Consider the following 21,099-nt stretch of genomic DNA (forward strand, 5'->3'; position numbering starts at 1 on the left):
TAAACCTTTCGAGATCCAGCACTCCCAAGCCCCCCAAACTTTTTGGACATTTGACTTTTTCCCAAGCAACCTGACAGTGAATCCCCTTTGCCTCGGCTTTTCCTTTCCACAGAAAACCTCTTCGCAGTTTATCAATCTTCTTGATCGCTCACTTTTTGAGTTCAAACATAGTCATGAAGTAGACCGGCATGGAAGACATCACAGTGTTAACCAATTTGAGCCTGCCAGCTTTGTTGATATAATTAGCTTTCCAGGATGGTAAATGATTTGCAATCTTGTCGATCAAAGGCTGGATATCAACTCGACGTAGTTGCCGAGTATCGAGTGGCAATCCCAGGTAGGAGCATGGGAACTCCCTGATCAAGCATGGAAAAGGCTGCATAACTTCAGACAAGTCTATGTCATGACAGCTGATCGGGTACACTGCACATTTGTTGAGGTTAACCAACAGGCCTGACGCCGCACCAAACATTTCCAAGATCTGTGCCACCACTTGCACCTCGTCATGTACTGGGTTGAGGAACACTGCTGCATCATCCGCGTACAGGCTTGCCCTAAGCCGAGTAACACGTCCCCCCAATGGTGAGAGATGACCTTGAGCTGTGGCAATGTCAAAGAGACGCTGCAAAGGTTCCATTGACAATATGAACAGCATTGGGGAAAGAGGATCCCCCTGCCGAAGGCCCCTAAAATGCTTGAACCATAAACCCTTTGAACCATTGAGGAGGACTGATGTGGAGCTAGTTGCCAAGAGCATTGACACCCAAGAGCACCATTTAGGAGGGAAACCAAACTGTTGTAGGACCTCCAGAAGGAAATCCCAGCGTACACTATCAAAAGCTTTTGCAATGTCCAACTTGAGAAAGAGGCCAGGTTGTTTTGTTCTATGCAAATCTCTGATGAAGTTCTGAGTGTACAAGAAGTTGTCTTGGATGCTTCGTCTCTTAATGAAGGCACTCTGAGATCTTGAGATAATTGTGTTGAGATGTATGGACAGTCTTGTAGCAAGCAGTTTGAAGAACAACTTTGCAATAGAGTCAGACTAATGGGCCTGAAATCATTGATTGACTGAGCATCCTCCTTTTTTGGTAGAAGAACCATGTGTGCTTTGTTTAGATGCAGGAAATGCTGATCATGTTGTTGATAAAAATAGGATGCAGCAGCCATGATGTCATGTTTGATTAGAGACCAACTTTTCTTCAGAAAAAACGCCAATGTAGCCATCCGGTCCTGGTACCTTATCTGCAGCAATGCCATCAATGACAGCCTTCACTTCTTCCTCTGTAAATTCAGCTTCAAGGTCAGTGAGACTATGGCATTGTAAACCCAACGCCTCCCAATTCAGTGTTACTGCCCTAGTAGGAGGTGTGGCAAAGTGTTGGCTAAAATGGTTGTAAACAGCAGCAGCCTTTTCTTCATGAGAATAAAAAGTCTGGGCCCCCACTTTTAAGGACTGAATGAAATTTTTTCTCCTGCGAGCATTTGCCTGCAAATAGAACAATTTGGAACCTGCTTCTGCTGCCTGAACTGCCGAGAGACGAGCAGACTGTTTTGCTCTCAATTTTTCTACTGCTGTCATGCCAAGGAACCGGACCTTAAGATCACGTTTGAGATTTAACTCCAAAGCACTCAGCTGTCTGAACTCCTGCACAACCTCCAGGATCTGAATCAACATCCTTGCAGCACACATGAGCAGTCAGTTGTTGCCCAAAAATGATTTAGACCACTTTTTGAGTTCTTTGCTGGTTCTTTCAAGCTTGATGTGTAATCTGAGAAAAGGGTTAGAGATTCTGACATCCTTTTGCCAAGCTGTCGAAACCACATCCTGAAAACCCTGCAACCTTGGCCAGAAAGCTTCAAAACGAAAGCCTCTATGTTTCTGTACTGTAGCATGTCCGATAAGGAACAGAGGGCAGTGATCAGAGATCCTGGAAGAAAGTGTCTGCAGCAGCACATTAGGTTTCATCAGATCCCACTCAGTCGTACAAAATGCTCTGTCAATACGTGTGTGAGTCCTGTCATTTGTCCAAGTGAATTTCCTTCCACACAGATTGAGTTCCTTTAGTCTAAGATCATGCACCAGATCTCTGAACATCCCCATTAATCTCCTGTCAAGATTATAATTGCTCTTATCAGCAGCATGTAGTATCATGTTGAAGTCACCAATGATCAACCATTTGTCCAGAACTGCATGGCTAATCCATCTTAATTCCCCAAGGAACTGAATCTTGGCCTGGTCTTCCTGTGGTCCATAAACTGTTGTAAGGCTCCATTGCTCTCCTCCTGAGATAGCAGCTACTGTAGCAGTGACAGTGTGAACCCCCACCTCAGCCTGCAGTATCCTGTAGTGTTCATCATGTGTTGCCAACAGAATACCCCCTCGTGTACCATCAGCTGGCAAAAATGCAAAGTTCTGCACGAATTGCTGACCCAGGATTTCTGCCACTAATTCAGGAGTGATATCCTGAAGCTTAGTCTCTTGGATAGATACAATTGTTGACCTTGTTTCTTGCACCAAATCTTTAACAACCTTCCTTCTTGCCGGGTTGTTGAGGCCCCGAACATTCCAATTAAGAATATTACAGTTGTGCTCTAGCATTTGGAAGAGTGACTCTCGCTGAATTCCAGAAGCAACACTGAAACAGCACTGAACTCCAGAAGCAAACACTGAAACAACATTGCAGCAGTACATACAGACACCAATACTGAGAGAAGTGGCCAACACACTAAACCAGTCCTGAAAAGACCAACCATGGCCAACACAATTCCTGATCAAGACTATGAAGAGTACGTTTGAGGTTAATTTAGGGTTGTTTTGACTGAAAAATGGATCTGATTTATTCAATTTAGTTTTTCACTTCTGGAACGAGGATTCAGCTTGCAACTGAAAAAGATTGAAATCTACTGAGTCTTTGTATGCAAGGATGGTTGTCAGTGGCATCGTGTATTGACTTGAGCTTCATTTTGTTGCCCCGTTCTTTGCTAGCTGGTGTGCTGGCTGCCTTGCTTTGTTCTCGGAGGGGAAAATGGCCTGGTTAGGGTGTGTTTAGTTGGAGAAAAAGTTTGGATTTTGGTATTGTAGCATATTTTGTTGTTATTTGATAAATAATATCCAATTATGGACTAATTAGGCTTAAAAGATTCAGCTCGACCTAATCAGTTAGACTGTGTAATTAGTTATTTTTTTCAACTACATTTAATGCTCCATACATGTGTTCGAAAATTCAATGTGACGAGTACTGTGCAAAATTTTTTGGAAACTAAATATGGCCTAACTGCCGAACATCTAGACATGAACTCACCATTGATGTTGAGCACTGACAACAGAAGAGACTATGTGACCTGAATGTCTGAAACTCCTCTGAGGCACCGTTTAATTCCCAAAATAAATTTTTTTTGTTGTCAAATCGATTGTTTGACTAGATGTCGGAAGGATTTTTTTGACACTAATTTAAAAACTAATTTCAGAACCCGCTTGGAAACCGTGAGACGAATCTTTTGAGGCCTTTGACTGCACCATTAGCAGATGTGGGTTACTGTAGCACTTATAGCTAATCATGCCCTAATTAGGCTCAAAAGATTCGTCTCGTCGTGTACATCCAAACTATGCAATTAATTTTGTCGTTTACCTACATTTAATACTCCATTCATATGTCAAAAAAAGACAAAAAAATTTGGCAACTAAACGGCCCCTTGAATCGATCACTACAAATGTGTAGGGCCACAGCCTCCCGGGCCCCACCCCACATAAGAGGAGAGAGCCACCGCCACCCGCTCGGTCGGTCCAACGGAAAATAAAAGGGAAAATTCGATACATGCCACTACAACTCCGTGAATTTGGGTTTCATGTTTAAAATCATGCTACTCAATGGCATGGATTTCAATATGAAATCCAATTTTAAGAAATTGTAGTGGCATGGATCCAACTAACCCAAAATATAAAAATCCCCACCCCTGTCGCTGTCGCATTTCGCTGCCCCCGCCCGCGCCGATCCCCAAATCCTTGCGCCGCCGCTCGCCGGGGTTCCGGGTCCGGCCAAGCAGGCAGCATGGCGGAGGCGGTGCTGATGGACGAGCTCGTCGAGGAGATCCTCCTCCGCCTGCCGCCGGACGACCCCGCGAGCCTCGTCCGCGCCGCCACCGTGTGCAGGCGGTGGTGCCGCATCGTCTCCGCTCCAGGCTTCCGCCGCGGCTTCGCCGAGCGCCACCGCGCGGCCCCCAAGCTCGGCTTCTTCGCCAACCTCAGCGACGACGGCGACCAAGTCGCCCGCTTCGTCCCCGCCACCCCCTTCCGCCCGCGCCACGCCGACCGCCTCCACCGCCGCGCGCTCGACGCCCGCCACGGCCGCGTCCTCCTCGCCACCACGACCTGGCCAACCAACCTCGAGGTCTGGGACCCCGTCACGGACGAGCTGCGGGAGCTTCCCCGCCCCGCCCCGCCCTACCCACTTTTCAGCTGGAACGCGGCGGTGCTCTGCGCCGCCCACGGCAAGTGCGACCACCTCGACTGCCGCCGCGGGCCCTTCCTCGTCGTCCTCCTCGACAACCTCGGCCCTGAGGATATTCACGTCTACGTCTACTCATCGGAGGTTGGCACCTGGAGCGGCCCGACCTATGGCCCTCCCTCCCCAAGATATGGGGGCGAGATGGTTCCTCCTGCCCTTGTGGGGAATGCGCTCTACTTCCTGATTGTGCGTTCAACAGCATTCTAGAGTACGATTTGGCCGAGCGAAGCGTGTCTGTGCTTCACCTGCCTCCTGATTTCGTTTCCGACTTTGCGGTGCTCACGACCTCGGAGGATGGCGTGCTGGGATTCGCAAGGGTGGAGAACTCCAGACTCTGGCTCTGGTCAATCGAGACAGGTCCTGAGGGGGATGCTGTATTGGCGCCAAAAGGATCCATTGAGCTCCTGACACTGCTCCAAGTTGATGCTGATGCCATCGTAAATGATTATGTTGGTTTTGCACATGGCGTTGGGATCTTTTTTGTGGGGACGGATGATGCTTGGTTCAGTATTGATATAGAGTCTGGAGAGGTGAGGGAGGAGGACTGTGGTGATGGTCACACCCACGGTGTCGTTCCATACACGAGCTTCTACATCCCAGGTACAACTTTGCCTAGTCCAGGGTTTTTCAGTTTCTAGAACTTAGTCCATGAAAATATGGAAAAGTGAATAATCTTTCAAAGTGAAGTAACTGTAGAAATTTGCTACTCCTACCTATTTTTTGTTGTAGGGTCCTTGAAACTGGTTAGATATGCCTAGGAACTTATTCATCTAGTATACATGCTATGTATGGATGATGAGATCTTGGCAATTAATCTTAATCTGAACCGAACTAGGAACTTATCCGGCAAACCCAAGAAGTCAGATATCTGGGTTAGATCATTTATGCTTCTGTTGAGCCCTTAGAGTGAGAATAATGCTACCCATCTGTGCCCAAATGTCGTTTTTCCTGTCAAATGCTTCGTGGGCACATGTAGAAAGAATATTTTGTTATCATACTTAAAGTGGCCAATTGGAACTGAATATACATATGTTCACTCTGTTTCTCTGTTCTGCAGATTTTCATAAGTATGGATTAGCTCCTCTCTGAACCGAATAAGTGCTGAGCAAGCAGTAAGTTTTCATGCTCAATTTTGGTTGTCTTGAAATTCCTCCTGCTCATGAATCGTAAACATATGTTTGGTCTTGTTGGAGCTTTTGCTAAGATCAGGCTTATCTGAGTTCCTTGAACGATATTATATTGGATATGTGCTTTACTTTTCCTGAAAATGACTCTGTAGTTCAGTTTGAGTTGATATGAGCAAAATTGCCAAAGCAGTACTGTGAACCTTTGATCAAGCATCTCCGAAACCTTATGGTTATAATGTGCAAAGCTATCTGATCTCTGTACTTTTGTAGCAGTCATTTCATTGCAGTTATTACCACATGTTTATTTAGTCATATGAAAATATGAATCAGTGAATCTATGAAAATCTAGTAAACGTAGAACTTTGCTACTCCTACCCATTTTTTGTTGTGTCCTTGAAACTGCTTATTGATGCATAGGACTTTATTCATCTATTATACATGTTATTGATGGATGATGAAGACCTTAACAATTGATCTAAATTTAAGCTTAGCCAGTAATATTTCTGCTAAACACAAGTATCACAGATATCTGGGTTTATTACCACGCATTCTTCTAAGAATTTTGAGTGACAAAATAGTGGTACTCATCTGGGTCAAAATATCCTTTATCTTGTCGCATTCTTCATGCACACATGCAAATAGCTGTATCATACTTAACGTGGCCTCTTAGAACAGAATATACACGTGGTCACTCATTCCCTCTGTTCTGCAGGTTTTCATCTTTATGGATTAGCTCATTTCTGAACTGAATAAGTGTTGACTAAGAAATAAGTTTTCATGCTCTATTATGGTTGTTTTAAATTTCTTCCTGATCATGAATGGTGCACCTGGCCTTGTTGAGTGCTTGTTGGCTAAGGCCCACGTTTATGGGGTGTTGTGGGGATAATTTTGACAATGTGGAACGAAATTAAATGGAATAATCCGTATGCACAGGTCCATCTCGCTGCTATCCAGCAATCTTTTATGGAAATTGGGAGCCCTCTGGCTTCTTTTATGAAGCCGGCACAATGGTTTCATCTGTGAAGTCCGCACATAATGCCGAGCACTATACTTGTTAATTCCACACGTTGCATTCAAGAAGTTTGGTTGACTCTTTTTTGCTTGGTTATTGACTTATTGTGCACGGGGAGTGACGCTGTGTTGCCCACGTTTTCAAATCTTAGATGTTCTTCATTTGTTTGATAGCCCAATGTTTTGTTATTTCAAAACTTATGTTAACGTGCACTATTTGATCTCCTACTCATTCTCCAACATATGCAATTGTACATTGCGAGCTTGGGAACTGGAGGGTACTACTAACTGGACAGGTTTATAAGATGGAAAAAGAATTAATGTGTGGACTGGCTGATGTATTCTTGGTAAAGCCAAAACAATGCATGTTTTCAGAAAGTGGGCTGGACTTGCAGAAGATTGTTTGTTTAATCCAGTTGTCACTTTTTTTTTTGAGAACAATCCAGTTGTCACTTGATAACTCACTGTTAACTGCTTTATCTATAGGCAAACTGCTCCTGGATGATGCACTACGGGAGACGCCCCCTTTGCCGTGTGCCAGGGGCACACGGTAAAGCCCCAAAAGGCCACGGCAAACCCTTTGCTGTGTGCTGCACACGGCAACCAGGCATCGGCAAAGCCGGCCTTTGCCGTGTGCTATATATCGGGCACACGGCAAAGGGTTTGCCGTGTGCCACTCTCGACCCACGGCAAAATAAAGTAGCCAGCCAGGAACGATGATGTGGCCAAATATTTGCCGTGTGCCCTGCAGACGTGGCACACGGCAAAATTCAAATCTTTGTCGTGTGCCATGGTTTTTGCACACGGCAAAGATTGGCACCTTTGCCGTGTGCCATGGTTTTTGCACACGGCAAAGGTGCCAGAACCAATTTTTTTTGTTTGATTATTACATATATGGTACCCCCAGAAAATCATATATATCATAATGATTATTCCATGTATCCGAATAAGCATCACAGGCATTTGATACACACATACAAATAAAGTCTTGTTTCGTTCATCGACAACCACAAGTACTGGTCGAGTTCATACAAATCAAGTTCAAACAAATCCATAAAAGTGGTACAAAGCAAGTCCATACAACATAACTCACGGGGCCGACGGCAGTGGCGGCGGTGGTGGGTGCTGCAGCCACATCGGCGGGGGCGGCCATGTAGGCGTCTGCGACCAACCTGGCTGCTGCTGCTGAATCCAAGCCACCCATTGAGTCGGTGGCCACACAAACTGCTGAGGCTGCTGAGTCTGCTGCACCGGAGTCGAGAAGTCAGGATTCACTGGCCCATCATTGGATGCCGCCGACTGATTCTGCACATAAGCGAATATATATTAGGTTACATAAAAATGAAACTACAAGCATTAGCCTAAGTTCTAAGTCGCCTAAGTTCTAAGTCATTGTAGATGTATCATAAGATATTATTTTTAAGTAAATCTAGGTTAATGCTAAGTCACTAAGACATTTCGAAACTCGATAGGAGTCAAAACCGGAGTTTTTGCACGACGAACAAGTGGGGCCGGAGGAAATTGTGGAGGCGAAACACCCATCGCCGAGCCCAGGCTTTGCATAAATGTTAGAGCTTGATCCAATTTTTGCTGGATGTCGTCCCGCTCGGCCCTCCACCTCTCCTCTGCCACCTCCTCCCGTGCTTGGAAGGCTGCTTCCATCTGGGGCTAAAGGATTTGATCCCAGGGTTAGAATTCAAAGCGAACATATGTAAAAACAGAGGAACGACGGATGAAACAGAAATAACCTTGACAGCCTCAATCTGAGTCTGTGTAGTGTCTGGCCGTGGGCGTATGGCAGGGCTTGAGCTGGTACTCCTGGCGCCTAACTATTTCGAACGGGAGGCGCCTAACTAGGTTACGTGATATACGAACATGCGGTACGAAAAGGAGAGTCTTGTATGCCTCACCTTGCTATACGTCCTGCAAACTGAGGTGGGTGACACAAGTGACCCGGTGGCGGAGGCCCGCGACGGGAACTAGGAGCCGGTGCTTAGCTCTTGCAAAAAAAACATTTGTCATATTATAGTCAGCGTCATGTTACTTTTGATCAACTCAATAGAAAACATTGAACTAGTATTTTGCCTCAGATATGTTTCGTTTCATTTGATCTTGAACTTGCAGCGGGAGAAATCTTCTCAACAAAAAGAGATCATGATAGACATGGAACCATGTGACACATCCATCCCAACCATCATATCATCACAAATGAGAGTTGCTTTGGGCATGGATGTGTCACATGGTTTGATGGCAATCATGACAAACATATAACTACACAACACACTGAATACAGCCACAAGCTCAAGATCATCATATGTTACCCAGAACAAATCTAGGTATCAATTTATATCATCACGGGCAACTAAATTATGTAATATATTACAAACATGAGAAGGAGCAAAGGTCTTTTTCACATGCTCACCTAGGGCTCGATGGCTAGCTAGCTAGGCAGAGACGCGCAATGAACGACTCGAGGATAGTGCAATAGCCTCTCCTGCCAAAAAAACATGTGTCAATTATATTGATTTAATGCATTTTGTCATGGCAAAAATTAGTTGAGCATGCAAGTTCCACTAAGCAAATTCACCTAGGACTCGATGGCGACCGTGGTGAGCGCGCCCGCGTGGAAAGCCTGGCCGGTAGCGGCGAGCGTGGCTGCATGGCGAGCGAGCGTGCGGAACGTGCCGGCGTGGAGGCGTGGAGAGCGCAGAGGGTATGTCCAGCGCGTTGGATGGGGCGGGCGTGGCCGGCACCGTGACCGTGCCGAGCCCGGTGGCGTGGGCGTGCCGCGCCGGTGGCTCGCGCAGTGCAACCAAGTGGAGGGCGTGGGCGACGCGCGCCGGTGGAGCGGCGCGGAGGCGGGGTGGACGGCCCCTGCCGCACGGGCCAGGGCGTGGGAGGCCGGCGCCGTCGGCCTGCCGAGCCCTGGCGGGCGCGTCGACGAGAGCCAGCCGGAAAGGGAGAGGAGGCGGGGGTGGCCGGGACGCCGGTGCGCCAGGCGCGCCGATCGGGGACTGCCGAGCCCGCTTGCGCGCGGGCCAGGGCGTGGCGGGGGTGGCCGGGACCAGGGTGGCGGGGAGGGCGCGCCGACCGGGTTGGAGCCTGGTGGCCGGGACAACCGCATGGCAGGCGCGCCGAGTGGGCCCTGCCGAGCCCGCCAACGCGCGGGCCGGGGCGTGGCCGGGGTGCCGGCGTGGCGGCCGGGACCGGGGTGGCGGGGAAGGCGCGGCGGGGGAGCGGGGACCGCGCGGCGGGGAGGGCGCAGCGGGGCGCGGTGCCACCCGATCCGGCCCACGGCAAAGGGTGGAACCTTTGCCATGTGCCCCGATCCGGCACACGGCAAAGGGCCGGAGCGGGCCCGGTAGGGACGGACCACTTTGTCGTGTGCCTCGATCCGGCCCACGGCAAAGGCTTTGCCGTGAGCCTTTGGCACGGCACACGGCAAAGGTCTCGTTTGCCGTGTGTTCTGTCCTGTGCACACGGCAAACAATTTCAAATTTTTGAATTCAATTTTAGAAATTCAATTTTAGAAATGTTTTCTTTTCAATTTTTTCCTTCAATCGCTTTGGTATTTTATTTCATGTTTCAAACTTTATCGCATTTTCTCATTATATTGCTAAAATGATTAAACAATTCATGTTTTATTTTAATATTGTTATTATTTCATGTGTTTGAAACAAATATTTGATTGCAAAAAAATTAATAAATATACCAGTTATTCGAAAATTAACCAAAATTTGGCATTAAAGAACTTATGTTGTTTTCGGCAAACACAAAAAGTTCTAAAGTCAATGGCTAATTTGTTCGTAACCTTTTGTCCAAATGTAAATGACTCCTCAACTCTACGGGTCTTATCTGGATATGTTTCGATTTGTAACATGCGTACATCAAAACTTTTGCAAAACGTTCCCAAAATTTTACCACCATCTTCATGCATGAAATCATGATACGATGACAAATTTCATGATTTTCTGAATTCGTTTGCTATTAATAGAATTTTCAAACAATTCATTCAAACTGTTCTAAGCATGGTCCGCGAGCAAGATGTTCGAAATCTACTTCTATTTCGTGCTTACGTCATCAAATTAAACTCCATAACATGAAGATCATTTTTCTATCCATTATACTCCACTATTCAAAACACTTCAAGTTGAACCCTCAAAATTCGATTAATGAAATTAAATGACTAAATATAGCTAAAATAACTAAAAATATAACAGATTTTAACAAGGAGTACAATACACTGTATATGCATAGAAGAAAAAATTGGGAGTGTTGTGTCTACTTTTTTTTTGCACAATTTTGCCGTTTTGCTAGAGGTTTGCCTTGTGCAATATAGCAGGCACACGGCAAACAGGGGCTCTTTGCCGTGTGCTAAAGGTTTGCCGTGTGCATCCTTTTTCAGCACACGGCAAACGCACATGTTTACCGTGTGTTGTGCCTTTGCCGTGTGTTTTTTGGGCGGACACGCGGCAAATAAAATTATTGCCGTGAGTTAAACCTTTGCCGTGTGCTGTTTCTTCTAGCACACGACAAAGATCCGGTTTGCCGTGTGCCCGTGTTTCAGCACACTGCAAAGGTTCTGGCACACGGCAATTTGCGAGTTTCCGGTAGTGATGGAGGGAGGAGGCTGACAGTTTCTGCAGCTTAAAATCTTCAGACAGATCGGTTGGTATGAGGTCTCACTGAAGCAGTTTAAGTGTGTAACCTGAATGCTGTCAGCATGTACTTTTTTCGTGCCTACATCCATGATCCACGGGCAGGCTTCCGATCATTTTTTTTTCTGTTTCTCTTGGGTGTCGTGACACTTTGAATCTGAATCTCAGGTTATCTGCACACTTTTCAGGTCACTGTAGTATCACGCAAATCATATTGTCACGACATGTTTGACACGATTATAAACTGAATAGATGGGTCGCGTTCAGTTAACCTGCGCAATGCAGTAGAGTTTTCTGTTGCTTTAGAGGTGTGAGGTGCAGCCGTTCAGCAAAGGTAAATGGCTAGATGCAACAAGGAGCCAAACTCAGGTGTTACTGTTAGTTTGTTACAGCCTGAATGTATGCTGGCGCTGCCATAGGGGAGGAGAGATAGTGAGTTGAGCTACGGCAATAGCAGTAAATTTGTGGAGTCATATTGGCTCAAATCCGCTGCCTTCTCTTGAGCATGCAAGGACGACGACGACGGTAATAATGGCGGCTCTTTGATCACAGATAGGGCATGCCCGCCACACCCAGACCCAGGTCGTACTTGAGGATCCTGCGAACATCCTCATGGAAGAAGTAGATCGGGTCACCGGCGACGAGCCTGGGCCTGAGCATCTCCATGCTGCGGCCTCCGACGAGTAGGTGTAGACGAACATGTCGTGCTTGTAATCTGGGCCCACGAGGACGATGACGAAGGGTCCGCCATGGCAGTCGAGGTGGGTGGTCGCAGGTGCACCAGGCGTTCAGAGAACTTGTTAGGATACAAGGGCAGCAGGGGCACCTCCCGTTGCTCGTACGTGACGGGGTCACAAACGTCGAGGACGGACACGTACGGGCGGAGGAGCACGCGGCCGTGGCGGCAGTCGAGCACGCCCGAGCCATGTACTTTCCTCACCTGGTCAGACTTCAGATCCATACTAAATAACCTTTAGCCGCCATTGCAAAAAGGACTTTAACACCAGACGCAAAGCCCACCAAACAAGGTGAGAAGGAGGGATCAGCATCAGTAGAGATCATCGTCTTGAGCTCAATGGTTTGGACGTCATGATCACTGATGACCATCGAGCGTGTCTGTCAGGACCTGACTCCCTAGAACACAAATAGAGAATGGAGCCAATCCGGAAAAAGATGGCTCTGTACTTCAGTTAGTTTCAGACATTCAGTTTGATCTCGACAAGATTGCCCAAGCAATAGATTTGGACATTCTTAGTACATCTTTGGAACTGAAAAGCAGTAGATAAAGGTTCAGTTTCAGAAAACGAGATAACCATATGCTGAATCTCCTTCCTCTGCACCAATCACCTGTGCACGTGACCAACAGTTGCCAACATTCATTTCTGTTCGTCAATGTTCAGAACTTGGAGATTGTTTGAATAATAATACATTACTATATCTGAAGTTCTGAAGTAACTCAACGTAAATCGTAGTTTGCTGCTGATTGTCTAACATGAAGAATTTTAAGTGTTCGAAGTATGGATTAGTAAGCATCTTAAGCTCTGACAAATATTGGAGCATTGATGACCACTGGACACTGAATTTATGAACATTGACAGTTTGACACTATACAAGTTTCCAGGTTCAGCTGATACAAGCAAGGCTTCCATCATGTCGCAAACAGCTTGAACACCATCTTTCCACTAAGTAGAGTAATCCAAACAATTGCCAGCACTCATCAGACTCAGAGCCTGTTCTTGGGGGTGGGGGGGATTAAATTCTCTGAACTATGAAAGTCAAATAACACTATGTAAAAAATGAATGAATTCTAGCATATCAGGTTCATGTTGAGGAGTTGCAGATTAACAAAATACCCTGGATCTGAAATCATCCATCCTAAACTATCCTATTTATTCAACTGAACCTCCCTACATGTTGAGGAGTTGCAGAAGTAACAGATATACTGTGGATGCTGTTGATGTTTACAATGACTTGCTCATTGCCGGTGCATCTTTTCACAGAGGAGGCAGGAGGATTTGGACTTGCTCACGGCCATGGCTCATGCTTGCTTGGGATCTCTGAATCTCAAAAGATCCTTCGCTGGAAGATCACCCGTTCTTCCACCTCCCTGGGTTTCGTCGGCCTGACCAATCCCCGTCTTCGTCTCCGATGTGGATTTGGCCGGGGACACGACCGCCTGCAACGAGCCGAGGTGGAACCCGCACTGAGGGCAGTGCAGCTGCTGGGTCGCCGGGGCGCCGGCCATCCTCTTGGCGCCCTCGTCGTCCGCCGTCTTCGCCCTCTTGCGCGGAGGCGTCGATGCCGACGAGTCCTCGTCGTCCGCCGCCTTCTTTCCCCCCTCGTCCCCGCGCGCCGCGGCCGTGGTCGCGCCAGAGGTCTCGTTCCCGTCGTCCGCCGTCTTTTCCTTGGGCCCAAGAACCGTCGGCGCTGCCGCGCCCGAGGTCTCGTCGTCAGCCGTCCTGATATGGCGCCTAGGCGTCGCCGCGCTGGGTTCTCCGTCGTCGCCCGCCTTCCTCTTGCCTCCAGGTGGCGCCGCCGGCGAGTCGGAGCTCCCGTCGTCCTCCGCGACGTTGCTATGGCGCCCAGCTGGCGCGGCCGCGCAAGATTCGTCCAGGTCGTCGCCGTCCGCGTGCCCGGGGTGGCGCGGGCTGCGGTACACCTTGCACAGGACGAGCCCCTCGAGCTGGTCCCCGATCCCGCCCGCGCCGTCGCCGCCGTCGTCGTCGTGGAGGCGGAGCTCGAGCATGATCCACCCGGTCCGGACGGGCGCGCCGTCCGCGCCCCGGCGCATGAACGAGAAGCTCTGGCGGTAGCCGACCATGCGGCGGCCGTCGAGCGGGTCGAGCACGGGGCGGGGCCCCGCCTCGCCGTGCCACCACCCGGCGCCGCCCGCGACGGTGCGCGCCTTGCGGCGCCCGCGGGGGCTCTTGGTGCGGAGCGGCGAGAGGAAGTACCACGCGCGCTCGCCGTCCCGCGCCACGGCGGCGCGGAACCGCCGCGCGAGCTCGCCGGGCTCAGCGGCGTAGAGGTCCGCCGCGTGCACGAAGGCGCCCGCGGGACGGACGCCCTGCGCGACCCAGGGCCGGAGGTAGGACTTGACGAGCACCACGTCGGACGGGTGCGAGTCGAAGGCCGGCGGCGCGTGGAACTTGGTGGGCCGCAGCATGATCGTGTCGTCGGAGCCCGGCGGCCGGCGGCGAGCGGTGTAGGGAATGCACGCGGCGAGGCGCGCGGCGAGGCGCGCGGCGGTTTTATAGGGTGGAGGCGCCGCGTCGGTTCCCTTTCCGTGTCGCGGTCGGACTCCGAGTTGGACTCGAAGTCGAGGAGGAGGCCACGTGGCGTGGACCCCACGCATCCGAAACGGTTCGGTTCCTTTTGGGAATGCTGCTGCGATCCGATACGGTTTGGACTTGAAGTCCGGGTCGGGGCAGGGGAGGAATTGTCGGGTTTGCCCCTGGGGATGGACATTGGGCTGAGGTAGGCGGCAGGCTTGTTGCTGTTGGATCTTTCTACAAGTCTGGTTTCACAATGTTACGGGCCTGTTTCTGTGTTTTTTTTTTGAAAATTGCTTGCTTCAAAAGTGATTTACAAAATGCCATCGCGTTGCCAAAACAGCAGCGGCTGTGTCGTGTGTAAGACCCACATGTTGTAGACGTACACGATGCTGTTTTGACAATGTCACAGATGGTACTGTTAGATTCTGCTTGCCTCATTTTGGCAAGCACCCGTTGCCAGCTTTAATGATGGTATCCATACTATAAATTTATACTATAAAAGTTGAAATAATTGGAAACAATTCTCACAAAAATTAGGCCCATGTACCTCTCACAGAGGCCCCACACGCCAGCCCGAAAGATTTAACGAAAGAGGGTGGGTGGAGTCCCATTTTTTGATAGATCAAAAATGTTTTCACCCAAAAATCTTGTTTTTTTTTTCACCAAAAGTTTAACATACCCACCTCTTCTACTCACACGTACCTTCCAAACATATAGACAAGGGAGCACTGATTTTTTTGGAAGGAAAAGGAGAGAGGGTCGCATGCAATTTACTATTTTGGAAGAAACAAGTTTGACGGGTCGCTATTATTTTTGGAAGGATACCCCATAAATCGTGCATCAAATGGCCCATCGGATACCCCGTAAATCAAGTAACTCTACCAAATGGCATGTACGTTGTTTATGGCATGTACGTTGTTTACCGACGTGACATTAAAAAAAATTGACCTGGGGGTAAAGGCACCACTGATGGGTCCAGTGCGTTCCGCAGTCAAGACGCAGCTAGCTTCTCTGGGCCAGATTCGTGGGGCGCGATTTCGCTGATGGGTCAAGCAGCCCCTTTCAAGTTTTCAGCCTTTACCAGCTTCTGCGCGCGAGCTTGCGCTACGAATTATCCCACCTCGCCAAGGCAAGGTGGCCTAACCTAGCGTAAATAGCAGGGCTCCCTCTCCACTTTTAGAATTATAAAATCTAAAGCATGCTATGGTTGTGGTTACTTGGCCCGTGGTTGGGCCTGCTGGGCTCACTTTGGGTTGTGTGCACGGCGTGCCCCAACTTTGAAAGCTTAATTTTTTTACTATTCGTATTATTACTAATTATATAATAATATTTTATTGAAAAAGATAAAAAAAAGATATAGATACAGACTTCTATGGGTAGAAATACTTTTTATTTGGTGGTTGGCCTTGACTTCTGATGTGCTCTTACATCTCCATTGGTGACTCTTTATTTGGGCGTCTTTTGCATAAATTTCCAATGTCTTTAGTTTGTTCGTTTGAGGAGGAAATTCATTGCTTGAATTTTTTGTGCTGATTAAATATTTTTAATTTTTTAAAAAGTTAAAAGCATGTAAATCAACAAAAAAACTTGAATTCTGATTTTGGTGCTGATTGAATACTTTCTCTTGATTTGCACGCAAGGAATTGTGCATGCATGCCGCCAACACGTGTGTATGATGAAGATTGATCACACGATTTGTAAAGTTAGGAAAGTATTTGTATTCAATACGAATTAGAAAAGGCCATGATTGGTCAATCAATCCTGTCAATCAACTATCCATTTTCCATATCATTGGGAATCAACACGAATAAGAAAAAGAAATGAGCGATCAATCAATCATTCCAATCAATCTTTTTGCCTAATATACCCTCAATCTTTACTCTCCCTCTTTATATGCCTACCTAGCCAATGTTGACAGCCACATAAAAAAAAGAAACAAAGAAGTAGGCAAAGATGGTTTACTGTGCCAAGTTCGTGTCCATGCAGGAGGCTTTTGGCATGGCTAATGGATCGGTAGTTGATGTTTTTGCTATTGTGGCTTCTGTTGGTCCTTTGATCCCTAACTGCTCCCTTGATCCATTAGTCATTCGAGAGATTTGTTTGTAAGACTCTAGGTTGGTATTTCCAATTGATGAAATATATTTTGTGAATCAATTTTGAATCCCAACAGTTGACTGATTATTTATGCCTCACTTTTGTTGCAGTCACATTGGATTCCTTCGTATTGTCTCTTACTATTCCCAGAGCACAGGGTGGGATTCCTCCATGTAGAAATCCATAACAAATGTCTCATGATAAATAAAGTCCGTGTAAATCATGATAGAGTTGTAAAAAGTAAACAGATTTGGTGTTTCAAAAAAGGCTATGATGGTTCACGTTTATCATCTGTTGTTTGCAGGTTGCCTTGTGGAATCAGACGACATAGTGATCACTTTAGCAGAACCTGGTGCATACACCTCTCGATTGCAACACTTGAAGGTGCATACCATAACATTGAGTGCTGACTAGATTTATTATATACTATATGCTCTACTGTATTTTTACTAGATTTGTTGTTCTTATTTTATAGATGTCCGAACTGAAATCCGTACGGACGTTATGTGCTATGATGTTAAGAGGGTCATTGCCCTCAAAGAATATTGGATCATGCAAGCATTTACACCCAGCCTGTGGAGTCTCAAGTAGTGTTTCATCCGTGCGCTATATATTTAATTATTTATTCTGGATTAGAATTGTAATCGTGGACTTGTGTCCTCCCCTTTTCTGGACTTTATTCAGTCAATAAAGAAGTCGGTCATGGTATTTTGATTTTGAAATCCCTATTAAATTTAAGATGTGATATTTTAAATATAATTGTTCTTTAAACACGTGCCACGTGCACATCCACTAGTCCATATTATAAAAGTTAAAATTTTCTAATACAATTTTCATCAAGATTAACCCATCCACCCCCTCATAAGACACCCCCACATGTAAGACCGGTTGCTTGACAGCACTTGGGTGGATCGAAAAAAATGGAGGGAAGAAAAATGATTCTGCCAATCCACGGTGTTTTTTTTTCTCATCGTAGCGATAGCTAGCCCCACCCAGCTATGTTGCCCAGATACGCGGATACGGATACCGGTACGCGATACGGCGATACGCAGATACGCCATTTCTCCCAAAATGCGGATACGGGGATACGTCAATATATATAAAAAATAAAAAAAAAATCCACCAAAATTAGAAATTAGCACACAGACCATAAATATTACATAACATAATAATAACATTGTTCAGGAAATAACATTCAACGGTTCAAGGCATAACGTTCAGGCCATTAAGCTAATTTAGGTTCGACAGACACATAATGTAGCAACTAGATTAAGGACATGACATGATGAAATGATAAAACGATAACAGATAAAGTGATGAACTGATGATGCATGAACGACAGCTGGCCATGGCAATCATCCATCAATCCATCATCCCTGATGAGGGAGTTTTTCCTTTGATCAGATTCCTGATGAGGGAGTTGATCAAGCATCTTCAGTCAGACCCATTGCCCCAAGATCTTCAAGAACTCTCTCAAGTTCTAGCTCATCAAGTGACAGATCAGCATGCTCAAGGAAATCAGCACCACCCTCAAAATCAGATTCAAAATTATCAGCTCCAATGTCCCACATTGCAGATGGACCACGATTGTATTCCTCAGTTTTCCTTGAAAGAAGACGCAAGTTCTGGTGTGTGAAAACTAGATCCTCAACACGTGCAGGATTCAGCCTACAAAGGCAAATTTGCAACCAGGAATCGTTGAACCGAACTACAGGTGGCAGACAATTAAGATTTAAGAAAACAGCAATAAGAGATTAAGAGGTAGAGTAGAACAAGAACCTGTTTCTCAAAGAACTATGGATCGGCCCATAGGTACTCCAATTTCTCTCAGCACAAGAAGATGATGTTGGCTGCCCAAGTAGTCTAAGTGCCAACTTCTTCAGTTATGGAGCAGAATGACCATGAATTCCCCACCATTGCTTTGGATCCATATAAGTTCTATCCTCAAGTGAATCGAATGAATTGAATCCAGGTCCAAACAAAGAGAAATTAGCATACTGTTGCTTGACCCTTTTTAATTCCTCACCAGAAAAATACCTCCTGAAACAAGCATTTCTCATTTCTGAAATCTCCTCATCATTGTGGGGGGCTTGTCGGTTTGGAATCTCATTGATCCATGCTTCAGTGTAGTACTTGGGATTTAATGAGTGTGCCAAGCAGTGCAAGGGGGTGTTGCTTTTTGTCCAACGGCTCACCAAGATGTCTTGCACAGCAGAGTAAAAGGTGGATTCTTCATGTGTCTCTTTCCCTTCATAACGATAGATCACATTCTTCACCTTCTCTATCATTGTGTCCCACATTTCATATATCAAGTGGAGGCATGGCTTGTCAGTATCAGCTGCCCGCACCATAGAATAGATAGGATCAATGAAACTGAGGAAATAGCGCACCTTATCCCACCACACATCATTTACAATCTTGTCCTTCACAAATTGGGCCGGACCAGGATTATTCTCCCTGTAGGCAGTCCACTTTTCACTCACTACCATCACTGAAAGAGCATCTTTTATAGCAACAAACCTCTTCAACATCACAACAGCAGAGGCAAATCTTGTCTCAGCAATGGCAAGGAACTTCAGATTGCTATGCTCATTGAACATAGATAACCTCATGGAGTGATTCATGATGAAATTCTTTATACAACTAGCACCTCCAATGATCTCACTGATCCACTGGAATTCATCATAAAGCTCATCATCAATGTCCCTAGGAGCACATATGTTCTTCAAGGCAAGGTTCAGAGTATACACAACACATGGGGTCCAGAATATCTGAGGGTGCTTCTGCTCAACAATTATACCAGCAGCTCTGCAATTGGCAGCATTATCAGTGATCACTTGCACAACATTTTGTGCCCCAACCTCATCAATTACAGCTAGCATCTTCTCTGAAATGTATTCCTTGGTCTTGGATATTCCTTCAGTGTTGATTGCTTTAAGAAACATTGGACCATCTTCTATCACAGCCAAGAAATTCAGGAGTGGGCGCCTTTGAGCATCAGACCATCCATCTAATACAATACTCAGACCTTTAGAATTCCATGTTGCCTTGATGGGCTGCATCAATCTCTCAACATTTGTTTTCTCTTGCACAAGAAGGGTTGTCCTCAGCTTGTTGTAGCTTGGAGGGATATATCCTCCAATTGGATGATTGGCAGCAAATATGAAAGCCTTTCTGAAATATGGGTTATGTGCAAGATTAAAAGACAGGCCTGCTGTGTAGAACATCCTAGCTATCAGTTCATCAAGTTGGCTACGGACTTCTAGATTGAAGCTAGACTCAATAACCGAAACACCCTTCCTCTTCCTCATCTTCTCATTACGCTCAGTTGGAAGTGGAATATCTCTAGGCATGCCCCTCCCAGCAGCAGCATTGGCAGCAGAAATTTCAGCTTGCAGTTGTTCAAGAATATGAACAGTCACCACTCGACAAAATGAAACCCCAAAACCAGAAATCTTTAATAGATGTGCTTTAACTCTAGAGTAACTTCCTTGGAAACCCTTATCACAAAGTCTACACTGCATCTTTGCGTTGCCACCCTGACCCTTTCCACACCTCTCAATGATCCGAACATACCTCCACAGGGGCTTCTTGTCATCATCGTCTGGAGGAATCACGCGAGCAGAAGCCAAGACTTGTTTTGCAAGAGCAGGATTGTTGGCAACAGGAAATCCTTCACTTTCACCACCATCAATAGATGCAGAAGCATTTGTACTACTACTAGTCGCCATTAGATCTAACATGAGGGGAAATAGCCACAGAGTAGATGAATCAGCACATGGGGAGATAGATTTGAGAAGGGAAGGACAAGGAGGAGGCACGGAGTTGGACTCACCAGTCACCACAGAAGGGGAAGGAGGCACGGATGGGTGGACGGGCGGCCAGGCGGCGGTGATGGCAAAGAGCGATGAGCAGCAGAGGGAAGGAGTGGGAGGACGGAGGAGGCACGTCCGGGTGGCCGGGCGGCGGTGACGGCACGGGAGCGCCGACGAGCGGCGCTGCTCCGCGAATCGACGAACCTGTTTTCCAGATGTTGTCTAGAGCTTGTTGGACAGGACAAGAAAATAGCTGCTATGCATATGGAGTTCGAGCTCAATGCACACTGCCTTGCTACTACAATATTTAACTGCATCTATATGCATGTTCCTACAAATGGCGTGCCCCCATTAACCAACTGGTGGGTGCATGCACTTGTTGTCTCGACATTGGGGGGCGGCCATATACAACATCAATGGCGTTAACTTCTAGACAACTAAGGTTGTTTATCTTCACAAGTATAGTTTCAGGATTGAGTTAGCAGGCCCAACTAGGCGCATCAACCTTTGTGCTCAACTACTATAAATTGCAGGATCATTGTTGCTATAAGTTGCACTACATCATTGGCTTAGTGCGTGATTCTTATCACAATCTTGTAAGGACAGCTTCCCAT

The 21,099-nt window shown here is 46.8% G+C and overlaps 3 protein-coding genes and 1 pseudogene across 4 annotated transcripts; 2 read left to right on the top strand and 2 right to left on the bottom strand.

The window, feature by feature from the left end:
* Positions 1-3,940: 3,940 nt before the first annotated feature.
* LOC120659258 lies at positions 3,941-7,150 on the top strand. Of its 2 annotated transcripts, XM_039937338.1 has the most exons (3): positions 3,941-5,105; positions 5,563-5,617; positions 7,130-7,150. In XM_039937338.1, exon 1 carries the CDS (start codon positions 4,050-4,052, stop codon positions 4,710-4,712), a length of 663 nt encoding a protein of 220 aa, XP_039793272.1. In that variant the 5' UTR covers positions 3,941-4,049; the 3' UTR covers positions 4,713-5,105; positions 5,563-5,617; positions 7,130-7,150. The 2 variants fall into 2 exon arrangements, with proteins under 2 accessions (XP_039793272.1, XP_039793271.1); XM_039937337.1 differs by lacking the exon at positions 7,130-7,150 and having other exon boundaries at positions 5,563-6,867.
* A 2,090-nt stretch (positions 7,151-9,240) lies between these two features.
* LOC120659083 (translation initiation factor IF-2-like) lies at positions 9,241-10,008 on the top strand. The gene has a single exon (XM_039937145.1). It carries the CDS (start codon positions 9,241-9,243, stop codon positions 10,006-10,008), a length of 768 nt encoding a protein of 255 aa, XP_039793079.1.
* A 3,331-nt stretch (positions 10,009-13,339) lies between these two features.
* LOC120659084 (NAC transcription factor ONAC010-like) lies at positions 13,340-14,467 on the bottom strand. Its single transcript, XM_039937146.1, has one exon. It carries the CDS (start codon positions 14,465-14,467, stop codon positions 13,340-13,342), a length of 1,128 nt encoding a protein of 375 aa, XP_039793080.1.
* A 3,641-nt stretch (positions 14,468-18,108) lies between these two features.
* On the bottom strand, positions 18,109-19,249 carry LOC120658502 (annotated as a pseudogene).
* Between the last annotated feature and the right edge of the window lie 1,850 nt (positions 19,250-21,099).

The sequence above is a fragment of the Panicum virgatum genome, chromosome 2N (assembly GCF_016808335.1).
Source record: "Panicum virgatum strain AP13 chromosome 2N, P.virgatum_v5, whole genome shotgun sequence".
In the NCBI taxonomy this organism is placed as follows: Eukaryota; Viridiplantae; Streptophyta; class Magnoliopsida; order Poales; family Poaceae; genus Panicum; species Panicum virgatum.

Coding starts and splice junctions, on each gene's coding strand:
- LOC120659084 (XM_039937146.1), bottom strand. CDS start 14,467: ATGCTGCGGCCCACCAAGTTCCACGCGCCGCCGGCCTTCGACTCGCAC.
- LOC120659083 (XM_039937145.1), top strand. CDS start 9,241: ATGGCGACCGTGGTGAGCGCGCCCGCGTGGAAAGCCTGGCCGGTAGCG.
- LOC120659258 (XM_039937338.1), top strand. CDS start 4,050: ATGGCGGAGGCGGTGCTGATGGACGAGCTCGTCGAGGAGATCCTCCTC.